The sequence below is a fragment of the Vipera berus genome (assembly GCF_964194415.1).
Source record: "Vipera berus genome assembly, chromosome: 2".
Lineage (NCBI taxonomy): Eukaryota > Metazoa > Chordata > Lepidosauria > Squamata > Viperidae > Vipera > Vipera berus.
In genome coordinates, this window is record NC_138203.1 from 106,370,745 (window position 1) to 106,386,971 (window position 16,227).

General features: G+C 38.4%; 2 protein-coding genes across 4 annotated transcripts in view; one reads left to right on the forward strand and one right to left on the reverse strand.

The window, feature by feature from the left end:
- The window catches only part of SPAG17 (sperm associated antigen 17), a gene marked incomplete at its 5' end in the record, with an annotated part of 120,744 nt that extends 108,774 nt beyond the window's left edge, over positions 1-11,970 (forward strand). The window contains 4 exons of the mRNA XM_081318920.1: positions 4,244-4,413; positions 7,883-7,943; positions 9,491-9,673; positions 10,446-11,970. Of these exons, the coding sequence (XP_081175046.1) occupies positions 4,244-4,413; positions 7,883-7,943; positions 9,491-9,673; positions 10,446-10,595 (564 nt within the window). The 3' untranslated portion in view covers positions 10,596-11,970. The remainder of the gene's footprint in view (positions 1-4,243; positions 4,414-7,882; positions 7,944-9,490; positions 9,674-10,445) is intronic.
- A 324-nt stretch (positions 11,971-12,294) lies between these two features.
- WDR3 (WD repeat domain 3) overlaps positions 12,295-16,227 on the reverse strand; it is a 34,248-nt gene continuing 30,315 nt past the window's right edge. For all 3 annotated transcript variants that reach the window (XM_081319851.1, XM_081319853.1, XM_081319852.1), the window contains 3 exons: positions 15,610-15,738; positions 13,616-13,709; positions 12,295-13,068 (listed from right to left, as the gene is read on the reverse strand). In XM_081319851.1, coding sequence (XP_081175977.1) covers positions 12,913-13,068; positions 13,616-13,709; positions 15,610-15,738 — 379 coding nt within the window. In that variant the 3' untranslated portion in view covers positions 12,295-12,912. The remainder of the gene's footprint in view (positions 13,069-13,615; positions 13,710-15,609; positions 15,739-16,227) is intronic.

A 16,227-nucleotide genomic window follows, 5' to 3' on the forward strand; every position in this document is an offset into this window, starting at 1 on the left:
TACACTTAAGTATCTATGTCTTTTTTCTCATACAAGTCGTCCCAACAGTTTTACATTTTTCTATCTTAAAAAGAGAGAGAAAAAAGGAAGGAAATACTATGCCACTTTAAAAACATATCCCTCTTAAGCTAAAATACATTTGTATCATTACACTTAAGTATCTAAAACATTTCCCTCATATTAACCATCCCAACATTTTTATATTTCTCATATTATAAAAAATACTATGCTACTTGAAGGGCCCATCCCTCTTAAACTAAAATTCATTTATATTCAGATTTTTTCTATTTCTTTAACCATATTCAAACAAGTGTTTAATCTTTAAATATTCCATCTGATAAATCCCATCGTCTAATGTCTTGATTCTAACTTTAGCCCTTTTTTTGCCAAACCTCTTTCTTAATCTGTATGTTGCACTGAACCAAAAAGTCTTCCTGTAGTCTTGTAGATGTTGTAAATGCAAGAGACAAGTCAAGTAAAGTGTTTTTGTAGGAAGGTTTCACCCATTTGTATTCATTGAATTTTTCTTTCTTTCTCTCTTAATTTCTCTTATCACTTTTTGTCTCTCAAGTTCTCATAGTTCTCCTGAGAGTTCTATAATCCATTTTGTAGAATCTTTTTTCTTGTCCTCAAACTTATTTTGCAATCTTGAAGTATAAATTATCTTTTCCATGTCCAGTATTTCCTGCAAGTTTTTCTCTGCCTGGGTTAAGTCATAATTCCTTCCGTTGATGAGTTTCATCTTTAAATATATTTTTTTTGGTTTATATTCAGTTGTCTGATTTATCTGATCCCTCTCTATTTTTATTTTTTGAGAGTTTTTGTTCTTGTGAGGTTAAGTTTGATTTGTGCTTTATTTATTTATTTATTTTTATTAAAGAGTTTTACAAAAACAAGATTTTACAATATATCCCCAAATGTGCTTTAGATTGTAAGCCGCCCTGAGTCTTCGGAGAAGGGCGGGATATAAATGGGATTTTTTAAAAAAGTTAAAGGTGTGTTCATTTATATTTTCAAAGTTGCTTTTAATTTCCTCGTGGTTTAAAATCATTGTTGTTTGAATTAGTTGTAACATGGCATACATTTCCTCTTGGAAAATATTTGTTTTTTCTTGATATGTTCTTTCTGCAGATCTCTGACGTTCCATGATAGCCAAACATCAAACTTTTCCTTTTTCTGCAAACAGTTTTAGAGTCACAGTTCAATAAATATTTAGTCCAGGAAGGTCATTTTTTTTCTAAGGTTTATGATTCTCACTTTGTAGGTAGCCCAAAATGTTTTCTTTGTTGCAGCTGTTCTCTGTTTGGTTAGGACATTGAAGGTCAAAGAAACAAGTTATCTTTTCCTAGGCTTCCTGCCAATTCCTATATCAGAGCAACTACAGTTGTATATTTTCATCCACCACTAGATGGCAGCACCAGTTCATTTTTCAGTTTTCAAAACAAGCAATTACTTTCTTCTGTTTTCATCAATAGTCTTTTGATAAGAAAATCTTAACTTATCCAGATTTTAGTCTTATATTCATTTCATTTCAATATATTTCTGTCTCCCATAAAAATTTAATCTGCTGCTTCTGTCTGTGAGAGGGTGGGGCAGAAGTCCCCCTCCTTCTCACTTTCAGAGGAGTTTTGCTTCTTGGAGGTTTTTTTCCAGGAAATCAATTATCAAGTCAAAGAGACAATAAATGGTTGTTGTTGTTAGCTACGAAGTCCTGTCCGACCCATCGCGACTCCATGGACAACGTTCCTCCAGGCCTTCCTGTTCTCTACCATCTTCTGGAGTCCATTTAAGCTCATGCCTACTGCTTCAGTGACTCCATCCAGCCACCTCATTCTCTGTTGTCCCCTTCTCTTGCCCTCAATCTTTCCCAGCATTAGGCTCTTCTCCAGTGAGTCCTTCCTTCTCATTAGGTGGCCAAAGTATTTGAGTTTCAACTTCAGGATCTGGCCTTCTAAAGAGCAGTCAGGGTTGATCTCCTCTAGCACTTACCGGTTTGATCGCCTTGCAGTCCAAGGGACTCGCAGGAGTCTTCTCCAGCACCAGAGTTCAAAGGCCTCAATTCTTTGGCACTCAGCCTTTCTTATGGTCCAACTTTCACAGCCATACATTGCAACTGGGAAGACCATAACCTTGACTATACGCACTTTTGTTGGCAGGGTGATGTCTCTGCTTTTTAGTATGCTGTCTAGATTTGCCATGGCTTTCCTCCCCAGGAGCAAGCATCTTTTAATTTCTTGGTTGCAGTCCTCGTCTGCAGTGATCTTGGAGCCCAGGAAAATAAAATCTGTCACTACCTCCATTTCTTCCCCATCTATTTGCCAGGAATTGAGAGGGCCGGATGCCATGATCTTGGTTTTCTTGGAACTGGGTAAGAATATTTATTCACAGTACCAAAAGCGAATAAATATTCTTACCCAGTTCCAAGCATGTTGTTTACAATCCATCTTAAAATAGTGCTTTTGGGCTTTGTCTGCTTGTAGGTTGGGGTAGACTCTGGAATGAAGATAACCTTTCTCCTGCTGGTTTCTGGAGGGCTTTTCCCGGACCGATTGGATCAATTGCCATCTCTCTGCAGTCGATGGGAACCGTTGCCTCTCTGGGGCAACTTTAGGCCCATTTAGGGTCCCCTAACAGGGATGCGGTGGCTCAGTGGGTTAGGACGCTGAGCTTGTCGATCAGAAGGTCGGCAGTTTGGTGGGTCGAATCCCGAGTGCCGCGTAACAAGAGTGAGCGCCTGTTACTCGACCCAGCTTCTGCCAACCTAGCAGTTCGAAAGCACGTAAAAATGCAAGTAGAAAAATAGGAACCACTACAGTGGGAAGGTAACAGCGTTCTGTGCGCCTTTGGCATCTAGTCATACCAGCCACATGACCACGGAGACGTCCTTGGACAAACGCTGGCTCTTCGGCTTTGAAACGGAGATAAGCATCGACCCCTAGAGTTGGAAACGACTAGCACGCATATGCGGGGGGACCTTTACCTTTAACAGGAAGAATTCAGCCACAGCGTGCGGAGCCCCGCAATCCCTTGGCTGCTGCATTACTGCTCAAAACTGGAAGCCTCGAGATGTGCATGATCCTAAATTATTCTGAATTTATCTAATTTATCTTTTTTTAAAATCTAGAAAAGCTGATGTCATAGAATGTCACAAAAAAGCATACAGGGTCATCCCTCTACCATTGTATACTCCTTTCCTTCCCTATCAGGATATCAGGTGTAACCAGTTATGACTTAAAGGTTACAGAAGGAGAATAGCAACTCAAGTATCTAAGAGTACTGGATTCTTGCCACAAATCACCACCACAAGTAGCTGGTTTTTTCCAGCTGTCACTAAACAATAGCCAAAGGAGTTGGAGCAAATTGACAACAGTGTACCATAATCCTCTCTGTCACCTAGAATGCTTTTAGCTTGGTTTGAGGGCCTGCATTAGATGGATTAGAAGGAGTGGACTTTTCTTCCTTCCCTCTGAGCTGCTTATATAGTGAGTACAAAATGAGTTTTGCCCCTCTCATTCACAAGGACAGAAGAAGCTAGGATTGGGAACAAAGAAGTTTATTTCAAATCTTTGCTACCTCTGTGAACATCCCCTTCTGCTGTTGGATGGCTTCTGCCTATTTTCCTGATATGTGGTCCAATGATAACTAACCATAGCTTATCATTTAGTAAATCCTGTCCATCTGATTGTGTAAAACTAAAATAGGCTTGATGGCAGCTGAAAGTAAGAGAAGTACAATCCAACATTATGGAATAATACTCAATATGCATTGAGTGTCCAAGGAGCTGCGCAGTATAATTTTATTGAAACAAAAATAAAACCCTTAGCAAAAATATATTACAAATTTCTGTTTCTCATCCAGGAACTTACTGAAGGTTAAATAGATTTTCATTCCTTAAGTTCAAATCCATACTACAGAACATAAATATTGTACATTTTTGTAAATGGTGAATTATTCACAGGACTGATTTCACAGAGGCTAATCTACTTACAATTCAAGATATATTATGTTCCAATTTGACAAAAATGAATACTTTATATTTAGCCTATTGTGAATTCTGAATACAAATCTTCCTTTCAGAATTGAAGTATCCATAGCTGTGAATGGGTAGAATATCAATCTATAAATACCCTTTATTCTTATCAATAGATATATGGATTAAGAGTTTTGATCTGTCTGTCCTTCCTAAATAATCTCTCGTTTTGATCTGTCTATCCTTCCTAAATAATCTCTCTCGTTTGTGAAGAATGTAGATCTTGTTTCTGGCAAAGTCCGCACATGCTCTGTCGCAGCATCTTCCCAGAAAATGTCAGGATTCCTTCTTATCCCGCCGAAGGTGACATTTGGCATTCTTAAGGAGGGCTGCATTTATTCAACCACAGTGATTTTGAAGAATGTTGGAATGGATTTCTGCAGGTTTGTATATATTACTATCAAGTTTTGTATCTGCCAAAGGATAACACATCAAAATATTTTGCTTTTTGGTAGTTTGGAGATATGCCACAGAACTGTTTATAGATAACAGATTCTTTTCTATATCAATGATGTCAGAGTGGTACATTGTTCAAGGAGAGAATTTCATCAATAATAACAATTTTTAAAATAAAAGCACTGCAGTAGTCTTGTTCTTTTGTAAGTCATGCATGTAGTTTGTATAACTCAGATGGCACTTTTTAGAACAAAACATTACAATGGTAAACCTAATGACCCTCTTTTACTGGTCTACTATAGAGTGTCCTCTCATACTGTATTGTGGTTTGGTATGCTGGTCTGACAGCCACGGATAGGAAAGCATTACAGAGGGTGGTGAGCACAGACATTGTGGGCTGTCCCCTGACACCACTGGATGACATCGCCAGGGCTTGCTGCCTTGGAAGAGTGAGGAAAATTCTCAGGGATGACTCACACTCTTTACTCTCCTACCATCGGGTAGGAGATACAGGAGTATAGCCAGCCGTGCCAACAGGCTGAACAGCTTTTATCCATGGGCTGTTAGGCTTTTGAACGGGAAATAATTTTATAGACTTTATGCATGATTGATTTGCGAGGCCAGTGCATTGTGCAATTAGCTCACATGGTGTAATAAGATGGAGGGTTTGTTTCACTGTTAGTTGGGGGTGGGGGCACGAAGGGAGGCTCAGCCAATCTCAATGTATACATGGTTGTACTTTGACAATAAAGGTTCATTCATTTTTTTTATTGAAAAGTTTTAAAATACATTTTAACTTTAACAATCCCCCCTCCCCCTTTTCAATAAAAAAAAATAAAGGTTCATTCATTCATTCATTCATTCATTCATTTATTTGCCTTCAAGTATTTATCCAAAAGGTGAAATGCCTACCTAATCTCCCTTCTATCCTCATTGCTGCACTGTTAACATTTAGCGACTTTGAGTTGAACTGCCAAGGATGCACCAACTTCTAATGTGTAAGGTTCTGTTAGAATAACATGGAGTGAAGGTGAAATGGCAGTGGTGAATCTTATCCGGAATGATAACGAAGATTCTTCTAGGGAGGAGATAAAGATTTTGCTGGACTGATGCAACAAAAATAACCTGGTTTTGAATGTTAATAAAACAAAGGACATCATTGTAGATTTTAGAGAGCCTGCATAGTCATACTCCACTTTGTATCAAAGCTGCAGCTGTGAAGGTGATCAATAGTATTAAGTACCTGGGGTGCAGATAAGTAACAATCTGACTTGGTCTCTATGTTATCTTTAATGAAGTGTACAAACCAGCATTTGCATTTCTTGCATCGGATGAGGAGAGCACATCTTTCTCCTTCTGTCCTGGCCACTTAACAGAAGCACAATTGAGAGCTTTCTAACAAACTGCATCATTGTTTGGTTTTGTGGTAGGTCCATACAGAGAGTGGTAAGGACAGCTGAGAAAATTATAGGAAGCTTGCTTCCCATTATTCAGGATACTGCTTATAAGTTTTACATGCTTAGAGCTTGAAGCATTGTTAGAGACCCCACACACCCACTTCACAATCTGTTTCTGTTGCTCCCCTCTGGGAGGAGGTTTCGAAGTATTTCTAGCAGGACTACTAGATTCTATAACAGCTTTGTTCCTTATGCCATCCGTCTTGTAAATTGATATGATACTTTTTTTTCTCCTGCCATGTATATGTACTGTATACATTCGAACTAGACTGTGATGTTTCTCTGTTTCATATATGTGTATGTGGCTATATGCATAATAGTATATTTTGAGGACTGAATGCAACAAAATTTCATTTTAATGTATGCTGATTAGTGTACATTTAAAGTGACAATAAAGTTTTTATTCTATTCTCTTCAATTCTGAAGGTAAAAGTCACCTATAACAATTGGAAACTATACTTTGCAATGGCATGAGACAGAATTTCATTTCTGATGGCTTTTTCAGCAGAACAATCTTGAATTTAGAATAAAGGTGACACTATAATACCCAGTATTATTTTCCCTGGCATTTACAAAGAACAAAATAGTTACGATGGTCAGAGACCATTTAGTTCAACTACATGGCCTATGGACCCAAATGGACATACCTGCTGAATGTTCCAATACCCTCACTTGTACTTAGCTTCCCTATTCAATCCAATGCAGAAAGAAATGTAGTGGATTTCAGGTTTTTTTTGTTCATATCCATAAAGTTGCATCTGTGCTGAGAGTGAAATCTTCATTTTGGGAGGGAATTATCATGCTAGCATTGGTGATATCTTACAAGTTGTCATGTGGGAGTTTTTCTCCTTCTGTCAATGTTAGTCAAAATCTTAATATTCAGGAGAATCTAGTTTGGGGTATAGATGAGCATTGAAGGGGGCAGTTGCCTGAGATACTTCCAATCTTTGCTCTTTGGACAGATGTTTTTGCCTAAATGAAGCAGGCATGTTGTTTCTCACTGGCCCTTTCCTCCAGAAATTCTAATTACATGACAATTTCATTCCTAAGTTTGATGATAATAGATAGTATGTTTAATAGGCAAAACCACTGTGCCCCACATGGCTCTTAAAGAATTACAGCCATAAAGACTAAAGATAGTTTAAAAACTCTCCTCCTTCTGAAGAAATCTAAGTCACTGTTGGACTGATTCTTAATAGCCCATCTGAGCAGCTTTCTCAGATGCTCCTTCTGAAGAAATCTAAGTCACTGTTGGACTGATTCTTAATAGCCCATCTGAGCAGCTTTCTCAGATGCTCTGTCCATAGTCTGGATCCAGGTTTTCTGCACAATTACAAAAAAATCTTCCCATTAATCTACCTGGCATTAGAAATCTTCAATTGATCCCTTGGCCAAGTGATGTTTCCCTTTTTACTAGTTTGCCTTTTCCCTTATAAGTGATAGAGACTACAGAGAACAGCTGGAGGTTGTGGAAATTTACATAGCTGTCTCACTTTGGTCCTTTAGATACATATCCTGTTTGAGACCACTTTTATCTGTCATCAGACTGAAGAGATTAGGAGGGAGGCTGCATCTATTTTATGATGCATGCAGATTGCAGTGGGACCAGATTTCCAACCATTTAGCTTTAGATAGCTTCAAATGAGGCCCAGTACAAATGATCTTTCAAATATTAATGACAAGGAGGCAATATGCTGTTCCCTCACTAGAAATATCCAAGCCACACTATATGTCTTTGTTTTAGATAAAAGACGGTAGCTAGGAAATGAAAAATGTTGAATGTAGCTTTAGTAACCCATTCTAAATGGATATTTTAAAGCTTCTTAAGCTATGAATTTAAACTTTGCCTCCATGTCTGAACTTATCCTTGACACAGATTGAAAATATCTTAATAATTATGGAAGCTAACATGTGTGTGGACCCGCCTTCTTCCATGGTCTGCTTCTTATTTCTCTGGTCCAATACAAAACAAGAAATTAACTTTTCTATTACTTGGCAGGTTTCGGGTGAAACAACCACCACCTTCTACAGGATTGCGTGTGAACTATACCCCAGGGCCCGTAAGTTGTAGTGTTTAATTAATTTGGATTGATTTTCTTCTGCAGGCAGACCACAGTACTTAAATATTGCCTATGGGCCTTTCCTCACAACTGAGTTCAAGTGCTATCCATCCATCTAGAACTGGCAGAATATTACGAGCTTCTTAGTTGATACCTGTCTAGTGTCTGTTGCCTCTGAATTGTCACTGAATGCTGCTCCTGATTAGTGATTAATAGAAATCAGTACACTAAGCAGTTGGATGAGTCCTCTAGCATTAGTGCTTTTTGTCTTCTGTATGTCTTTAACTCCAGTAAAAAATGGAAGCGCAACCTTTGGAGAAGGCCAGAAAGTTCCTCTCCTAACTAGCAGTTTAATAAAATTTCTCCCTATAAGCTATAGATAGAATCATTTTAGAGGGATATAATATAGTTTAATGATCAGTATTAAAGATTTTCCTGGGCTAATGATTAATCACAAGGGTTCTCTGCAGTAGTTAAGGATTTAAAAGAGACCAAGCACATCTGTACAACCTACTAGCAATGAATTAATAAAGAGGCATAAAATGGATTATCTATGTGGGATTGATTTGATACTCCAGGTTTATTGAGATGGCCCTTTTTTTCAAATAGCAATAAAATATAACAGTTCTGAAAAACCGTGGTAGACAGATAAAGCAGAATACCCACAGTGCTTCCTTTTACTCTGCAGTAGTGGAGAGGAGTAGTCACATTTTTTGAGTCAGAGGTTTTGTTTGTTTTTTAACTCTTCAAAACAATTCTGAAGGGTCATGTACAAATGTGCTTAACATTCAGGAGAACCTTCTCCTTCTCCCACTAAGATTATAGAAGTCGTTGGAGCAACATGAGAACGTCTGATGCAAACTGTGAGGCATCTCTTCATTTAGCCAATAAATTGCCCCAGGAATAAGTGCTACTCTAGTGAAAATGTGCCCAAGCAGCATATACATGGGTATCGGGACAAATGGGCCGATTGCTGTATCTTAATAGAATGACGTAGTAATCTCTGATATTTCTGCAGTCTGTTTTATCATATAGGCTTTCAGAAAACTTCATTTCTTCTAATGAACACATTTCAGCACCTTTTTTTAAAAAAGTGGACTTATTCCTTTTCCTAAATATGGGAAATCCTTTAAATTACCTTTAACATGCTACTTACCCACAATTCTTTAGTTTTCTTTCTGTTCAAATGCTGTATCAGCTTTGAGGATTATACAGTATAGTAACTGGAACAAAATTCTAGGTTGAGCACATGAAGGGGGTATATTGCCATAAAAATGGTTTGGCACTATTCGCATGTAAGAAAATTACATGGGATTTAGCTCTTTCACGCTGTGCTCCAAACAAGTCAATTATTATCACAGTTTCAGGTGGAGAAGTTTATAGTAGAAATGTTATGGTGAAAATTCAAGTCACAAATAAAATGAAGCTTTACCAGCAAGTTTATTTAGGGGTGATGGTTAGGAGTAATTTAAAGAGGGCAAGATAGTGGGGTGGGAGGCAAGAATCTAATTTTCTCCATGGTGAATTATATGATCTGTCTTTTCTAGGTGGCTGCTGGACTGCAAACCATACTGGAAATAGAGATTTTTGCCATGGCTGTTGGAGTGGAAGGAGATGAGGGCTTGGACAAACTTTTTCATCAGATTGAAATTCACACAGAAACTGAAACACTATTTCTTCCTGTGGAAGCAAATATCTTTTCAGTGTTTTTTTCCCTTTTGTTCTACATTGCATTTATATAGGGATAAACTAATGGTCTTCACCTCACTGATGTGGCAATCTTACCTTTCTTTAAATCACTTATTTAGTATCTCACCCTTATTTTTATTTATTTCTATTGCCATCTTTCAGAGTAAAACCTTTCCAAGGCTTTACAATATCCATCATAAATATTATGCATGTTTATTTGGTAGAGCAGTCATGCCTTCCTTCTATTGTTCTCTTTAGCTGCTGGCATAATATCAAAAAGAGGTGTTTACATACAATTACATTGCTCCCATTTCTAAGAACCAGAATATCACTTCAATCTACCGTATTTTATAACAAAGCCTAAAACGTTTGGAGTTTTAGTTGTCCCACTAATTTACATCTCCCAGGAGATATCTGAAAGGATAAACGCACATTGCTGGTTTGTACAACCGAGTGATGCGGCATTTCATTATCAGCCCCAGCACTGTCAAACACTATATTAACACCAAAAAATTATAAACAGTTTACCTGGTGTGCTCTATGACCCTCTGCCACTCTATTACATGTAAGCTAGCTGCCACAGGGACATCGTTATTACTTTTTCTGCTAAACTGTCTAAGAAAGAAAGAGACTCTGGAGTCTCTAGTCTCATTGTATTATCTCAATGCTTTTTGTGTTGCCAAAATGAAAGTTAAAGTCAGTGGTTCAGACAGCCTCTTTTTAAAAAAAATGTCTTTATGCTTCATTATTTATTATGCTTTATTACACTCAAGGCTCGAGAAGGGGTTTAGCAAAACAATGTGTGCTCCTTAACTTGCTTTTTCACCAGTCTTAACAGACACCGTCTATGATGAGAGACCACCAAACTATCCCAAGGGAGGGAAAGCCTCCAGCATCCAGTTGATTCCAGCAAGTCCAGGCTCTCAATTTAGAGTAATACTTCCTCACAAGCTTCCTCATTAACGTAAGCAATTGTATTTCAGCGTGGAAAGTCTGGGTTTCATCAAATCAAAAGGAGAGCTTATGTATGGCAATTAAGTTACTATTGGGAGGAAGAAGTAAGGAGCTTGGGATGCAGTGGTAGGGAAGGGGTTAGGAAAGCTGGGGGGTCGGGGGTGGTGGTGCAGGGCAACCAAGAGACCATTTGGGCTTAAGAGACATGAATGGCATTGATGGAGTCGAATCCTAAATGAGAAAATTACAAGACCAGAATATTCAAGCAACCAAATACATACCTGTTTCTAAGTGTTACATATCACAATTTAAAAACGTGCACAAAACCTATTGGGACACTGTATGCTATACATGCTTTTTTAAGGAGAAGTGGCTTGCAGAGTTCTAGGTGGACACATTTGAATGCACTTTGGGGGTAGGTGGTACAGAAATGCACTATGCTTCCTGTACTCAGGAAAAAAGAAACAGTGAGAAAAGGGTTTGGCAAATTGAGATTCCTTTCCCCTGACTCTTGTGTGGCCAACTGCTTTCTGCCAGTCACCTCTGCATCCTGAATCAAGAAAATACTTAGAATATATTTGTCTAGTGATCAGAAAATGCAAATTAAAAACTACAGAAATTCCTAAGTTTAAATCATATGCAAGGTTTTTTGCAGAGATGATCACTTGAAATAATTTTAGAATGATTGGATAAGCAGTGGTATGCCTTTGGCTTTTTTGAGAAAAGTGAGACCTGTAAGAGGTAGGACAGGACTGACTTTTTTTTCTGTCATCAGTTTCCAGAGGACGGCAGAGGCCACAAGTGATTTCAAGCCCTCTGCTTCATTAAGTAAGAATTCTGGAAATGTCAAAGGCAAAAATCTGCTTCCGTGATTACTTTTAACTTACTTTAAATGCACAAGGCAAATAAATGATTATATCTACCTGCTGAATTTAGCAGGCACATGCATTTTGTCAGTCAAGTTAGTTGTACTAGAAAGCTACATCAGAAAACTTGCTTAGAAATTTGTCCATATGCTTATATAATTTTTTTATGTTTGTTTTGCAGAGCAGACCCGGAGTAATTTTTTCTAATATTATGACAGTCCTGCAGTGCTAACGTTCTTAATATGCCAAGAATGTTAAATCAATGTTTTCAAAGGTTAATGATAATGAAATTGTTTTTAACCTAATATTTATGTAATGTATATATATTGGTATTGTAAACAATTCTGAGCATGTCATCTTAATAATATGAACATGCAGCAATAAATAAGAAAAATTCTGCACTACAGTAAATCTCTTGGTTTGAATTTATGAAAATTTAACAGGGTGTGTAAACAAATTGCTACTCCCCTTGCTGAAGGTGAAAAAGCACAAAGAACTTGTGCAACATCTCTAATGTCTTGAGAACATCACTAGCATTCATCAAAAGTAGCTAATTTTGATGCCAGCGTAGAATTGATAACCCATTAATACTTATTTTGAAATTCTGCCAGTGTAGCCTCCCTAGAAAAGTATGAAGATTTAACTGTGTTTATGCTGAGCAGCTTGCTGAACTTTCTGGCACTAGTATTCCAGGTTAAATGAGGAAACCAGATTCCTTAGTAGGCTAGATTAAATTCCCATCTAATATTACACATCTGAAGAACTAATTTTTAATTTCTGTATGCCAGCTAGAAGACTTTTGTTGGGATTTCAAGACTTACAATGGAGCTTGTACCACAGAGGAGCAATGATTTGTGTAATTACAAGTGCCAAGTAATATGCAATTGAGGTAAAACACTTGGTCTCATATCCACCCCAAAACTAAGATCAGAAAGTAATCAAATACAAACTGCTATTACTAAAATGACAAATTCATTAAATAGCAAAAATAAGACTGAAAAGCAAGTACAAATGAAACCTTCTCAAACTGCAAAGACAGGTCTATTTTCAGACCAGGCCAAAATGCTATATTATGTGAAGCATGTCATTGATAGCCACGTCAAAGCTGAATAATTGCTGTTTTTTCTTTTCTTTTTTTCCCAAAGGTGGGAAAAACAATGTTGTAAAACAGAGTAGAAAAATTCATCCATCCAGCAAGAGGGCAGAGCGCTCTGTCTGCATGATTTGTCATTGTGACGAGTGGGATGAGAGTCAATGTGGGGTCCTGGGATAGGAGGTGGCTTTTTAAAGAACTAAAGCAGCAGGTCAGAAGATGTTGTAGCAGTCAAAAGCAGGGAATACATGAAGGGAATAGTCCTGCCCTCATCCTCTCCCAAGCCCTTGAAAGTCACTCCCCCTCAGCAACTGGAAACACGCATCGCAGTGTTCTCAGAGAGCAACAAATCCTTCAGCAAACTGCCTCATAGCATTGCAAGAATCATCTTCTGTTTCTTCTTTCTCTTCCTCTTTTTCTCCTCAAATCGGTCAGTAGCATCAGCAAAAAAAGTCACTTCATCCCTGGCTTCAATTTCTCTTTTTAGGAACTGAAGACCTGCCATATTAAATCCCAGAACATCCTAAAGGTACAGCGTAAATACAAATAAATAGTGAAGTTTAAGAAAAGACCCGGAAAACCATTAAAGCATCATCTACTTATTTCCATATCCACTTGCTACTATTTCAGTGCTCAATTGTCTAATAATCCTGACACCCACTTTAAGACTGTAAGATAACGGCAATATTATCCTATTGTTTCAGATGGGGTTCAAAACTGGGGGGGAATCAAAACAGCTTGCTCTAAGTATTAGCTTATCCAGTAAATCTTCCCCTTTGTTTCAAATACCAGCAAGCTTTAATCCCGCCCTTTCACTACTTGACAAAGCAAGCCACGGGAACTTCTGCCACCCTATTCCATGCATATTTCTAGCACTTGGGAAAGAAGAAATGAGACATGAGCTGGGGCTGAGAGCATGCTCCTAACTCATAATGCAGATGATATTCAGATATTCACTTGCTCCCCCTTCCATGACAATGGACAAGGAACTGCAGAGCTTGGGAGATCAGACCAGAATTCTAAACCAGCATTTTTTAAACATGAAAAATGTTGTGCCACTACACACTTACTTTCACTTGACCGACTCTGGAAATGGTGGTTTTTTTCAGGTTCTCCATCACCTGAACAAGAAGCTGATTGCTTGTAATCTGCCCAAAGTGTATCCTAGGAGGAAGAACAAATACAGAAAAACTATTTTTTTTAGATTATCAAGATATTGGTTCTGGATTCCTGACTAATCCAGGAGGAACTATGTCTAAACTGTGGAAACAAAATAGGTTTTCATGGTTTCAAGATGAAATCCCAGGGCAGGAAGGAAGAATGGGGAAACTTCAGTTGTCAGCCTATCTTCATATCGCATGGGAAGAAAAAAATAACACACCTGAAATTGCAGAAGAGTAGCAAAGGGGAAGAATCTTTTTGCAAGTTCAGGCCACTAGCAAAAATTGGGCCTGAAACTAAAATGATAGGAGTAAAAGAGAAGGGAAGCATTCAGATAGACAGAGATAGATAATAGGTAAAGTTAGATAATTATAAGCATAATAGCAAGTCTGACTCATCAGATAGCTTACTGAGGCAGGGAAAAGAAAGTAGCCTCAATCATTTTCTTCTCAATCCTCACTTTGCTTCAAGCCTCTGACATCATAGTGGAGAAAATGTGGCTTTTGTCAAAAAAAAAGGAAAGGAAAAAAAAAGAACTCCTGCTCTGTTACAGGTCATTTTTACAAATCTTTAGCCTTAAGTCTAAAAACCAAAACACACCTGCTGGTAACCTCCAAGCCTGAATTTTGTAATAAGCTCTACACAGAGCTTCCCGTGTGTCACTTGCAACTTCCATGTTATCCTGCAGAGGCCATATTCTCCCTGTTCCAAAATCTATACACCAACTGTTGACCGATTTCCAAATATATACCAGATTGTTGTTTTAAAGCCCTGGAACATCTAGAGAAAGCCAACCGCAAACAAGATTTGTACTAGCTATTGACATAAAATAAGGAGGCCTGTTTTTAATAGCAGCTGGTTCACCTGCTTAATACTTGGGGCCAATCCCTTTCCCTGGTGGGGCCTCATATATAGAGCTCACTCTCCATAGGATAAAGAGATGCCAATCCACAGACTTTTAAGGGCTTAGAAACACACATTTTTCATCCAGCCTTAATAACACGGAGTTGCATTTTTTTTAAAAAAACCACATTGTTATGTATTATGTAGCCATTAGTAATTTAATCTTATTAAATGGTGGTTTAATATGGTGGTTTTAATGATGGTGGTTTTCTTGCAGATGTTTCAAGACCCAAAGTGGGATAATAAGTGAACTTATGATGTTACCTAGTTTGGGTCATGAGACATCTACAAGAAAGCCACAAAGCTCAGAGAGGACCAAGGAACCCACAACCGCCCTCCTCCTCTTCTTCTCCACTCCACAAACCCCATTCACTGCTGATGTTACCTAGTTTGGGTCCTGAGACATCTGCAAGAAATGCTGAATGGAAATGGCACACCTGCCCTGCCCCCTGCCTTGCCTCACCCTTCAGGACGAGCCTCCTACCCACCATAGCCCCCTGGATCTTCCCCAACCATGCCCGGCCCCCACAGGCGTCCCTCCCCACGAGCAACATTGAGGTGGCCACGCCCACCCAGTCTGCCATGACCACTGCAGCCATGCCCACCCAGTGGGCCACATCCACCCAGCACCCAATGATAAATAAGTGGGGTTTGGGTTGTAGTTTGGGCACTCGATCTCTAAAAAGTTCGCCATCACTGGCCTAGAGATTGATTCTATTGGTGTTTTTATGTTTTTAAATCAACAAAAATGATGAAACTGCTAACCAGCAACTTTTTCCAGTGTGTTTCTTTCTAGTGACTAAACCAGAACTGCTAAGCTGTGCACAAAAATTGAGCTATTGATTTTTTTTATTAATTTCAAATTTGCTTTCTAAGTATGCCAAACTTTGATTCGCTTCCCCATATTAATGTAATGTACGTTAGCCAGTCTCAGTCTTACAGAAAATAGTAATATACCTGATTTTTTTTTAAAAAAGAAATGAAATAACCTTCAATTTACCTGAGCAGAAACAGGAGAGCCCGGCAGAGCAATTCTACCTCTAGACCCAATTCGAAATATTGACTGAAGAGCATTAGAAGGTCAGGCACATAGGAGAAAGGCAAAACCAAAAGGGATTCTTCCAATTCACTAAGAGAGAGAGAAATATGGATCATCATTTCCACATCAAGCACCAAGAACACTAAAAAAAATAATCCCAACAATCCGGCAATAACGTTTTTCTCTATTAAGGGCAGAAAAGCAGATGCTCAAAGGGAAAGAGAAGGCATACTTTAAACAGTGTCCTGGCACTGTTATATTGTCTTCTTTCCAAGAAATAGAATTAGGGATCACGTTGAATCAATGGTTTCAAACGGTGGGTCTGGTTCTAACTCTGATTCTTAGTCTTGATCCAGCTTGGTCTCCTTGTTCTCCTTACTTGACACCAGCTGGATAATATTTAGAAGCAAATGCCTGAAGTTTTTTTCCAAAACACTTGCCCCTCAAGTGGGCTCAAGTGAAAGTTTGATAAACTTTATCCTGGGTGAAATGTGGCTTAATTTTATTTCATAGCAGAGGTAGGTAGCATACGGGTGAGCTCCAGGTCCTATTAGCCTTAGCCATCATGGAAAAATATTA